The 13,175-nt window shown below is 31.2% G+C and overlaps 1 protein-coding gene across 6 annotated transcripts in view; it reads right to left on the bottom strand.

Annotated features, from left to right (window-relative positions):
- LOC126740118 (retinoic acid receptor RXR) overlaps positions 1-13,175 on the bottom strand; it is a 79,781-nt gene that overhangs the window by 19,642 nt on the left and 46,964 nt on the right. For all 6 annotated transcript variants that reach the window (XM_050446031.1, XM_050446032.1, XM_050446029.1 and 3 more), the window contains one exon: positions 4,128-4,410. In XM_050446031.1, the coding sequence (XP_050301988.1) occupies positions 4,128-4,410 (283 nt within the window). The remainder of the gene's footprint in view (positions 1-4,127; positions 4,411-13,175) is intronic.

Here is a 13,175-nt window from a genome sequence, read left to right as displayed (position 1 = left end):
GACATGTCGAATAAGATACGGTCTAATATTTTAGGGAAGCAATGATTTATTTGTATGCATTTTTACGGGGAATCAAAATAAAGAATATATTTACCTAAAGTTTGATAAAAAGGACAATTCAATCATTAATGATTAAAAACCCCAAAGATTTCAAATATTTCCATAAGATGTCACAATCCACATAATACTTATGCATTATGAATACATACATGCGCCGGTCAATCTAAAAAATGCAACCTTAACTAATCTTGTGATGCAACCCACGCACACGCGTCTATTTCCAAGGCCACGGTCACACGTATTTGTATTCATATACACATTTTATCTGCTTAGGTTTGCTTTTGTTTACTCGGTTACGTCATAATGTTTTTAAATTTATTAGTATAAATAAAGCGTAAATGGTTTTGGGTTAGTTGGTCAGTAGAGTTTCTGAATATAGAAATACAGGAGGTACGTTGTCTCGATATCATAAAACTTTTCAAAAGAGGTACAATTTCTTAAAAAATTGAGCCCTGCATTATAAAAACTTTGTTGGAAGCATCTGTCAAGCAATGGTATGTTAAAGCTGATGTGGTGGAAAATTTTAGACTGGCTCAAAATGGAAATCATCCAATAGTCATAAAGCTAAAAAGTTAATAAAGAAATATTGCAGAAATAAGTAGGTTATACATAATAACTCTTAAAAAAATTTAGCACTATTTACCTAAATTGGCCAATTTACTCAAACTCAAAACTAAAATTTTACGTTCTCTCTGATAGCCAGTAGTAGACAAAGTCCAAAATTAAAAAATGTAACTATCCTTATATGGTTGAAGGTTGTGATTTAAAATCTTAAAGACAAGAAAAATCGTTCTCGTGTCCAAATAAAATTTAAACTAGAAAGAAATTACCTAATAAAAAATAGTTATAGGTAAAAAAAGAAATACAATAGACTATAGGGTGTAGTTATGTAACCACACAGTTGCCACTTCTTGTGTAATGAGTTCCCGATTCTAGAGGGGTAAGATATCCAAATCAATTGTTAAAATCAAGGACTCAATTTACGCTTATGGTGAGAATCCAAGGACCCAAGGTCCACCAGACCAGGTTTCTACCTCAGAATTTAAGAAAACAAAAAGGGTTACCTAGGGGGTTAACCCAGGTCTAAGACAAAACGGAAAACAAAAAGAACTTTCTGTTATTATGATCTCTTGATTACTCAAAGGCTTTTGATGTAATAGACCATGACTTACTTATTGCTAAACTGAAGTATTATGGGTGCAACGATATAGTTTTATATTTTTTTAAAACATATCTGTAGAACCGTACACAAAGAGTACGCATACGTGTCAACTGTCAGAACATATAGTACCTCAAGAATCTATCCTTGGGCCTCTTTCATTTCTTGTTTACACGTCCGACCTACCAAAGGTTTTAAATTTATCAGAAATTCCCCAGTATGCCAACGATACACAGGTTGTCCACTATCTAACGATAATTTAGTTGAATATAATTTAAATGCTGAACTCAATTCAATTTCAATCTACTCAAAGGAGCATAACTTAGTCATTAATCCAGTTAAAATTCAAATGGTACTATTTTCAAATAAAAATGCTCGTAAAAATATATATTTCTTATAAAATAAAGATTCTTGGATTGACCTTGAGTAGCTCTTTTCGGTTCAAAGAACATATCACTATTCTGCTAAAAAGGTGTTATTTGAAAAAGCGTATGCTTCATGCTAACAAATTAATTTTTAATTATAAGACTAGGAAAAAAAACTCACTAAAGCTTTTGATTTATCCCTTATACAATAATGTTTGATAGTTAATTTTCCCTGTTAAGATCAACAGGCACCGTACCGTTTACAACGTGTTCAAAACACCTGTTAAGAAGGTTTGATGATGTCTCTCAAGGCATTTATGATTTAAAATGGCTTAAAATAGTGTATTTATTTTTAAGTTTGTGGACATTTATATTTCGTTTATATAATACTCGAAGCCCTAAATATCTGTATGAAAAACTTTTACCTAGAAATCGAGTGCATGGTCGAAATATTAGACATAATACCCTCACTATGCCGCACCATTCAACTGCTCTGTTTACCCGTTCTTTTACATATAATATGGTTCTTTTTTATAATAGTCAAAATCCTATGTTTAATGATAAAAAAAGAAATTTAAAAAAAATATTTTTTGAAGAATCAATGGGATGAGCTATCTTGTTTATTGGGGGACTGCTAGTTTATGAAAGTTGGTTATTGTACTTATAGTGAACTAACCCATTCAGCAACATTCCTAAAAGAAAACACGACATATAATCGCCCAAAAGAATTAAAGACACGGTTAATGAACAACTCTCTAATCTATTAATCCAGAAATATATAAAATGGCCATATTTACGCTGTAAAGTAAATATTTGCCTAGAAAACCATGATTGCCATAAGTAAAATAAGAAAAAACTCAATGCAATTAGATGGAAATAAAGAGCACAGTTCATTTAATGGTATAAAACCCTGTACCTTGTATATTTCACTATATTAAAAATACTTTATTTTTCATAGATTTGAGATAAACAACAATCATTCACAATATTTAACAAAATAAAATAAGTGTTTAAAGAGCAAGATGAGAGAAAGCTAACAAGAACAATAATTTTAGCTCCCAGAAGAAGCTTTAAACAGTGAGGAAAACAATGTGAAAAATCAAAAAGCTCTTATACTTATAAATAAATAGATTAGATATAGTCAGACTAAAATCATTTATCATCATCAGGATTATCAGTACTTTACAGGAATATATTATAAGAAATATGTGGAAACTATAATTAGGTCTAAAGCAGTACGCAAAAGGACAAAGCACAATAAATATATACAAGAAAAATCACCAGAGCAGGAGCAATATTTTTGGTCTATTGGTCTATTTAGTATATTTTGGCTATTTATCTACATTCTGTTGTAAGATTCCTAATTAAATTAAATATAATTAATGTAATCAATTTGCTTATTAAAAGAATGCGATAAAAATATTTAATTCCGTTCGAAAGAAAAATAATTCAAAGTGTATTAAAGATTATTAAGTGTTTAATAAATACGTATATTAACCGCTAGAAACTAACTTGAAGAAACTTCTCAATACCAATAAATTTGAAGTTACACCCCTTTTTGTCTTTTTTGACCCCTCTCCTAAATAGTCTCCTCAAAATACATAAACCCAGCATCTCAATCTGTCTGACTGTCTCCTATTGCTGTTCCCCCTGAGACAGATTAAGGTCACATTATACTCAACATGTATATTGTATACTATTTAGGTCCAGAAATGTATATTTCATTATGTCCGTATCTCAAGTCAACGCCTTTTAGCAGAATTAAGTCTAAACTGTATACATATATTTTAAATAATAATGATTTCTTAATATGTTGTTCATAAGGAGCTAAATTCCAAATAAAAAGCAAAAATATTCCTGACATTTAATTATGTGCTGTTATTTTGTTACTATAATAATTTTTCAATACATTGAAAACTTAAGGTCTGTTAGACTGGAGAACAGAAAGATTCGTATTGACTACATCCGATCCACTACGAGCCGAGAACACTCAACTCATCTCTAATCCAAACAATGCATCTTCCACTTTTTTTTTATTTTATTAATTTACATAATCTTGAAAATCATCCTAAGATCCGGTAAAAATTTTAAAAAATATCATCCAGGAATCTGTACCAACAGTTAAGCTTTTTAAAGGCAATCTGCAATCTTCCTCTCAAGAAAGAGCAATTATATCACGGATATCCTGATAAGACCATCAATAAAAGATATTCAAAATAAATTAATTAAAAATTTTCTTTGTAAAGACACTAAAGAAGTTGAATATCGAAGTATTACATTTTATGATAAAACATCAAATCAAGTTACTGAAAAGCTTTCAGAGAAATCAGAGTCATAAATTGAATGTTTATTTCAGAACTTTAAATCCTTGTCAAAGATTCCTGATTCCTGTCACTTACAAATCAATATTTTACAGACCAAGATTTTTCATCCTGACTGTAATGTGTGCTACATCGCTCAAAGCGGAAGAAGAATGGAAATTCGTGTAAAAGAATATACTAAAACAGTAGAAAAAATTAATTGAAATCCTTGCTAGAACTTACCTATAAACACCATAATGCTTCCCACTAGCCCTATCCCCACAAATAGAGCACAAGTGCTTACTCCCGCTCAACGGGTGATTGGGAGGATAAGGGCTTCCCTGTCCGCCCTTCTGACCCCCACCTGGAGAAGGGCTGAGCAGTCCCACTTGCCCTAAACCATACGAGTTCGGACTGTTTGGCCCTTGGGGGCTGAATTGTCCCAATGTGGCCGCGTCTGGTTTCATGTCTAAGGGCGACTGGGGACCCATCGGACCCATGGAGAGGTTTTGGTCTAACGTCAGGCCTGAAAGAGAAGAAATTTAAATGAAAATGGACGATGAGAAATGTGGTAAGGGTAAGATGACGTGATGAAAAAATTAATAGATGGTGAATGCATTTAGTTTATTAGGCGACCTATGCATCCAATGGATGTTGTCGACAACATGTTGAAATTGATTTCCATCTCTTGCCATGCTCTTCTGTCATCCTTAGTCTGTATTCCTTCCATCTTTCCCTACAGAATCAGTTGTAGCAATATCTGTTGTGTCTGAAGATGTAACTAAGGTAGGCCGCTTTTCTTTGCTTAGTAACTGTAAACAATTCTCAGTTCTTATGAACTCTTCTCAATCTTTCTTCATTAAGATATTCCCACGTAAGTCCACATCTCGAAGCTTTCTATATAAATCAGATCAGTTAAGTTGGATCTCCCCAGTTGGATTTTTTTCCTCAAAAACATCCAGTGGGTTATCAGATTTTTAGATTCTACACAAAATTTTAAAAACTTGATGTGCCTCATGCCATAGTTGGATTCTCTCTTAAAGAGGCCTCGATAATAGGAACTTAAGTTATAAATAGTTAAGAACTTAAGTGACCAAATATTCATGATTTTTCTATAAATACTGCAGTCAATTGACAAAATTCTCTTTAGAAATATGTAGGAAAAGACTTACGCCCAGAGCGTGAATATCTTACCATTCATTGGGTATCTACAGTAAAATTTAAAAAAAAACTATTATAAGTAATCTGATTTATTAAGTATTAAAAAAATAGTGTTTGAACTGTGACAACCAGAAACCTTTTAATTAAAACTAATTCATTAGTCCGAATTAAATGATAAAATATCCCCATAATACTCCCAATAAATGCTTACAGTGCAGCTGCACTAAATTTTTAAGAAGAGTAATTTTAAACACTACCTTTATGTTGATCGGGTCTATTAACAAAGCAAATCAGTATCCACTTTGAAATTAGGTTTAATGCAATTCCGAAATATATCAAATTAATATAGACCAAAAGTCGGGTAATTTGAGAGTGGTGGGATACCAAGGCTTCAATTCTAAGCATATTGGTCATTTTGATCATTTACAGTTGAAAGTGAAATTTATATCACCGTTGATTTCAAGCAATGTAATTTTGTTTTGGTATACCATGTAAGTATATAAATATAATGTATAATTAGATATAGGGTGTAGTTTAAAAACTTTCATTGCAAATATCTCTAAAACTAGAAAAGTTAAAAAAGCGCAATTTGGTACAAATATTATACAGATAGGGGGAACAACAACCACCATATTTTGGTTATAGGAAGGCCCGATGCACCCCAACCTCAAAATTTTAAACGGTACCACCCCTTTTGTGATACTTTAGATTTAAGACCTTTTGGACTAGTATTCACCTTCATAAGAATTTTTCCTAAATTTTATACAGGGTCAAAGAAAGGTATAACTTAAATAAAATAAATTCTGTTTTATAAAGTGCTATTTTAAGCTAATTAGATACTCAAACTGCATTCCATTTTAGGCTAAATAAAAGTAAAATCTATTTCAAACTTATTTCTCACATTTTAAAACACTTCCCTTGGAATAGATGCACATTCTATAATAATCCATTGCCGAAGATCATCGAGTGAAGCTTGTTGCGTTTTAAACACAACAGTTTTTCAGTGACGCCAGAGAAAAAAAGACGAGGGGGGGTTAGATCTGGTGATCTCGCCGGACATTCCATTCGACCTCTGCTTCAAATCCACTGCTCTTATGTTAAAATTGACTCACAGGAAAAAATAGTGGGGTAGCGCTCCATCTTGTTGAAAATGTAATAAATCTTCGTTTAGGTTCCTACCCACATGAATATCCAACTGATTTTCTATTTCTTCAGTAATTTTAGCTTGAATGGTGAATTCCAACATTTCCAAATAAGTTTAGCCATTAAGGTTCCCATTAATAAATAGAGGGCCGACAATAGTATCACCCAATATTCCCATACACACATTGATTTTTTCTGGATACTGTGTCTCTCCTTCCCTGAAAAGATGCTGATTTTTAATACCCCAGTAGTGTTTATTTACAGAACCATTTAAAAAAACGTGCATTCGTCGCTAAAACAAATATTTTTTAGTAACTCACGAGTAATACGTAATCTTTCTGTCATTCCCTCGCAAAATTCTATTCTTCAGTCAGGGTCGTCTTCACGCACTTCCTGAAGAATGTGCATTTTGTATGGATGAAAATGACGTAATTTAAGAGTCTGACCTATAGGTTCATGACAAATTCCTGTTATCGCTCAAGCTGGGCGTAAAGGCAATGAAGGATTCGTAGCAAAATGTCTTAGTACTTCTACTTGTGTCGGTTACTTGTGTCGCTTATGGTACTCTATGCTGAGCTCTTTTGTTTTCCACCGATCCTGTTTCTTCAAATTTGAGAATTAGTTGCCTCATGTCAGCATGACTTACATTTTTTCCATTAAAACCAGGTCCAAACATCTACTTTCTAGTACGACCTAAAATCTGCATTCCAACACAAACTTTTCGATCGGATCAAAAACATTATTGTTACTTTTGACTTTTTTAACTGTGAAGTACAATCTTGACTAAAAAAACAGTTCAGCGTAGAGTACTTGATTATCTTTGGCAACATATTTATTACAATCTGTGATATTCCAAGGGCAGGCTCTCAATATGATATCATTCATCAATTGTAATAAATTAATATTAAAGTCTCCAACAGTAACATGTTTCCGAGGATATTTTATAACAAGATTTTCTAAGTCTCTTATAAGTTCAATGTTACTATATAAGGATTATACAGGGCGGCGCATAGGAAACGAAACAGGGGCAATACTGGCTGACAGTTCGTGGCGATTTCTAGATTTGGATCAAATAGGAGTCTGTGGGATGGATGTTAAGCCTCTAGAAATAATTTGAATTTCATGAAATAAGTCTTTTGGACTGGACATTATTGCTATTTGAAGGTCCTCTAAAACATCGTATATTTCTTGAAAAAATGTGTTACATAAGATAGAATTGCTTGTAGAAGAAAAAATTAAGTGTTTATCTTCACAATTCATTTGGTCAAGTCTTTTGCTTTCTTTTTATGTGAATAAATTGTAATTCTAAAATATGTTGGTTATTAGTTATAATTTTTGATAGTTTATGAAATGACTATTGGAAATTTCAATGATGGAATTCAATGATACTTTTTTTGAACACTAGCATTTTTTTTCTCAATAGAAGCTTTAAATAACCTTGCTTTAATTAGCTTCAGGATTCTTCCCTTGATATTATTGCAAGTGCGCTAAAGTTCAATGCGCTAGACTTTTAAGAAAAAAAAATTCCAACTGGAAGAGCCAACTTAACTGACCTCTCTATTTAATTGATCATGTTTGTCTTCATAGTCCAAGATTCCACTCCATAGGTTCATATACTTCAGAAATTGCCGCAGTTTCTAATTTTAATAGATCCCGGATTTATAAAAGCGATATTGTAGCGTTCCCTCTTCGTCTAGCTCTTAAAAAATTAAATGTTTATCTTCAGAATTCATTTGGTCAAGTCTTTTGATTTCTTTTTGTGTGAATAATTTGTAATTTTAAAATATGTTGGTTATTAATTATATTTTTTGATAGTTTATGAAATCACTATTGGAAATTTTCAATGATAAACATTTATCCTTGCATTAATGATTTCAGATTATGTTCGTTTTTTAGTAAAGAAGTAATTGCCGTATCGTACTGTTGAGCATCTTCGCTGTCTAGGTTACTGGTTATACTTTTTAATATGTTGCCTAAAACCATTTATTAGGCCTCCCTTTTCGGGTATTTTAAAATTATTATTAAATTTATGTGAAGTATTTGATTTCTTATTTTCTTTTTTAGTTGTGACTAAATTGATAGCAATGATATGATTTTCATGTTAGAAATGAGTTTAAAAAAAAAAATTTTTCGCCCAAAATAGAAAGTATTTTGAGTATCTAATGTAAATAAAATAGCACTTCGAATACTACTCCAAAAGACCTTTAATTTATGGTATCACAAAAGGGATGGTTTTGTGATACCTTAAATTAAAGGTCTTTAAAAAACAGGCCCAAGGAGTGACTCACCTTATAACCAAAATATAATGGTTGTGGTTCCCCCTACCCATATAACATTTGTATCAAATTTCGCTTTTCTAACTTTTTTAGTTTCAGAGGTATTAACACCCTGCATGTATAATGTAATATTGAAATGTCAGAAAAAAAAAATTAAAATACCCAGTTTAAAAAAAAAATGTTTTATTTGTTTTTATACAGGTTTACGTACTCGAAATAGGTACAAGTAAATCGTAAAAGTGAGCGATATATATAGCATTGGCGAAATTAAAAAAAAGATATTTTCTTTATTAGCTTTTAAGAATTTCCGAAATGTTTCAACTATTTTTCGAATAATTACAAAAAAACATTATTACTTAAAAAATCATAGATGTTTGTCATACTTACGAGGTTTTTTTTAAAGGCAGCTCAACTCTATCACCTATTTTTTAAAAAATATCGTTTTATATATCAAAATATAACGTAAGTATTGTGCTGAACATACTGTAGGTATAATAATTAAACATATCAGAGGGCATTGGTTTTTTATCGTAAGTAAGTATCAATAGTTTACTAATAATAATTGTTACGAATAATTTTTTTATTAAAAAAAAAAATATGTTTTTGGGGGTAAAGTACCTTCAAAGAAACCCCAGTATACCTAAGTTTTAAGTTAGTTTAAAATGTATATTAAAAGTACTTTTTGGGACACTAGCATTTTTTTTCTGAATAGAAGCTTTAAAAAACCGTGCTTTAATTAGCTTCCGGATTCACCCCTTGATATTATTGCAAGGGATATTGCGCTAGCTTTTAAAAGTAGTGCGTTTAAAGTCCAATGCGCTAGACTTTTAAGAAAAAAAAAATCCAACTGGAAGGGCCAACTTAATTGACCTCTCTATTTAATTGATCATATTTGTCTTCATAGTCCAAGATTTATATACCCACTCCATAGGTTTATATACTTCAAAAATTGCAGCACTTTCTAATTTTAATAGATCCCGGATTTATAAAAGCGATATTGTAGCTGAGGTAAGAGCCAAAACAAATATACGTCAGGATATGAGGTTGTTCGTTCCCTCTTCGTCTAGCTCATTAAATCCTTTCCGCCTGCCGTGCCATTCGACCATTATAGCGGCAGAAACCTTGAAAGTCGTCTGCAGGTCAAAAGTGAATAAAAATAAATAGACGGGAGGATACGAACGCCATTGCATCGCGTATTCGCCCAGATTTAATAAATTTTATGTTCGCTGCTTTTAAGTTTACTACATCGTAGAATGGATCGAGCCGATTACCTTTCTGCGGTTTTCAAATGTCATTAACAAGGCCACTGTGTACATTATATTAATTTTATCGAATTACATCTTTATTAAAGTGTATGAGTAATGATGCATTTTCATTATTTTAAAGTGTGCCGCCTTAAAATAGGTCTGCAAAACCTTTCCTCGGTGACGTCATACTTGGGCGAAGGTGAATTGAATGACAGACGGGCCCAACGAGCGCGGATAATGGCCAAGGTTACCTAGTTTGTTCAACGCATCGCCGGGTCTAGAGGTCACCTATAGGAACACAGGTGATGGCTTTCGTGTCTGTTTAATTTTTTGGTAATTCTCGGGATTTTATTTAGAAGATTCTAGAAGTTTTATTTGAAGCCTAGTAGGCTCTATAGATTCAATTAAAAGTTTAGTTTGACGCTCTAAGTAGAGAACTATCGATAAGATTTATTAACCCCGGAAGAACTAATTTAGATAGATAATTACACTTTAAATAAAATGAAATATAAGAATAACACCACAATGAGAAAGTATTCTAAAATCCTGCTCAGATTTTGTTATTATAAACAAAATAGAAGAAAACATACGTTTAGTCATTCTGTATATAGAGTATATCTTGATCTTAAAGGATAATAAGATAATTAAGATCACTATAATGCAGGGTCTGTGTCCCCGTTCAATTGGTCAAAATTGCTGTACAGGAACCATCAGAAGTGCGTCCTTTCCAAAATACAAAGTGCAAACATTTTTCAAAAAAAATACAATTTTTCCAGGTGAGACCCCTTTTTGAGGATTTGCAGAAGAGTTGACTTCTCCAGGGATGGACTTGTGTCGTGTGTCAAATTTGTTAAAAAAAAAGGCACGCACTATTTTTTGCGTAATAATTTTTTTAATTTAATATATTTTTTTAATCTTCTATTCATTTTTAATAAAGAGGAGACCTTGAAATTTTGCGCATCATTTTCGTGTAAAAAAAATAAAATCCGTACAAGGGTCCTTACGCTTATTAAATACACAGAAAAATTGTTGATTTTTCAAAAATGAAGTGAAACGCAACAAATAACAATTTAATATCATATTTTATTTATATGTGTAGCACATTTTTGCTAATTAACTATACCTTAATATTACTATTATTATTATTATTTATTATTAAAAAGTCCAATTCGTCCATTTCGAACAATTTCATAGATAAACATTTTTTGTCCCTTAAACACTTTTTGAATTAAAGGCGGTTTTGTCATCCAAGGTCCAAAGACCACCATATTTGAAAAATTTAAAACCAAATTGTAATTTTATGACTTTTATTACTTGATGGACATTTTTGGTCATAACTTGAGAACCACTGAAAACATTCTCATAATTTTTCACAAAAAAATAGTAGGATTCCTATTGATAAATGTGAAGGTAGAAACTTTAGTCTGAATTAAAAATATGGATCGTTAGGGCATTTTTGGTTGGGTCCCTTTTTTTTGCTATTTTCTTTAATCAATTTTTCACATTTAGTGCAAATATTTCTATGAAGTAGTTGGAATATTAGTAAAAGAATTACACATAAAAAAGTACAATTCAAAACAAAAAAATTGTATTTTGTAGATAAGTTATAAAAACAATTCATAATCTAACCTATTATTTATGTGAAAGACCGTCACAACTTGCACTTCATAACATTACCGACAGATGACAAGTGTCGTTTTACACTTCATCAGATTAACTGATCGGTTATGCGAAAGAATGACAGTTCTTACTTAATTCGCAAGAGAGACTGTTCGTTTGGTCCTAATTTTGTCCTAATTTTTACGAACACCATATCATAGAAAAGGATTTATCGCGATTAGAAAAAGATAACGACAAAACAAGAATTAGCGACAATCATGACTTCTCGCTGTGTCACTGTTTTTGATTTACAAGCTGTCCTGCCATGCCCCAAGGGTAATGTTTCTCTTTTCTACAATAAGTCTAAATTAAATGTCTTAAATTTTACTATCTATGAAATGAAAGGAATAGCAAATTTAGATGAATGTTTCTGCTATGTCTGGGATGACACGAATGGCAATCGAGAAGCAAATAAAATAGGATCTTGCTTGCTGAGCTATATAGAACATACATCAAAGGCTAGATCCGAATGTGACGATCTTGAATTGGTTTTTTATTCGGATAATTGCGCATAAATTCCTTGTAACGGGACATACGAAAAATGAGGGGAATTGTGCGCACATTCCGTAATAGAACGGCAAGTAAAGCGCTACTTAAAATCAAGCCCAATATATTTACCTAACGAGTACATAACTTTAATTCGAACTGCAAAAAAGTGGTAAGCCTTTTCAAATAAAGGAGCTAAGTTTTTGAGGATTTTTTTGATTTAAATATTTAAATGGAAGGATTGGAAATCTTATGGACAGAATAAATTAAGCGACATCAGAATTCTTAAAATTGAAAGAATTGTTTGTATATTAAGTTTTGTACTTCCTTAATACAAAAAAAGACAAAGATTGTTTTTTATTTCAAATCTATTTCAGCGTCACAATACTAAAAAAGTTTAAATATTTTTCTTAAACAAAGTTATAATACACATTGTCATACATATGACGATAAAGTTAAAAAAAAAATTAAATAATGCATTTTTTCAAGTGTTCATAAATCATAAATTTCACAAATCAAGTGTAAATCTCATGTCACTTTTTAACCACTATACTTTCAGGTCTAAAATCACAATAAAAGCATTTAATTTGTCTGCAAAATTGTTACAAAAGAGTAAAAAATCATTAATCTTTAAACCGCTATTTTGACAAATATTAATTTTTGGGTTATGACGTTCTTCTATAAACGGAGCGAATTATTTTCGAACAATTTCATACAAATTTTTTCACGAAAAAATAGTAGGATTCCTAAGGATACATTTAAAGATAGAAACGTAATTTTGAATTAAAAATATGAATTGTCAGGCCATTTGTGGTTCGGCCACTTTTTTTACTTATTTCTTTTGTCAATTTTTCACTTTTATTGAAAATATTTCTATGAAATAGTTGGAATATATTTAAAAGAATTACACATAAAAAAGTCCAATTATTTTCAAACAATTTCATATATAAACGTTTTTTGTGCCTCAAAAACTTTGTGAGTTAAAGGGAATTTTGTGATCTAAGGTCCAAAGACCACCATATTTGAAGGATTTAAAACCAAATTGTAATTTTATGACTTTTATTACTCGATGGACATTTTTGGTCATAACTTGAGAAACACTGGAAACATTGTCACAATTTTTTCACGAAAAAATAGTAGGATTCCTGAGGATAAATTTGAGATTAGAAATGCCAGTCTGACTTAAAAAATTTGGATAGTTAAAGCACTTTTGGTCGGGCTACTTTTTTTAGCTAATTTCTTTTATCAATTATTCAATATTTTTAAAAAAATTTCATATACAAGAAGAAACGTTTCTTGTGCTTTAAAAACCTTTTAAG

This window comes from Anthonomus grandis, chromosome 9 (assembly GCF_022605725.1).
Source record: "Anthonomus grandis grandis chromosome 9, icAntGran1.3, whole genome shotgun sequence".
Classification (NCBI taxonomy): domain Eukaryota; kingdom Metazoa; phylum Arthropoda; class Insecta; order Coleoptera; family Curculionidae; genus Anthonomus; species Anthonomus grandis.
Note: the sequence above shows the minus strand (reverse complement) of the source record. Positions and strands in the feature narration are given on the sequence as shown.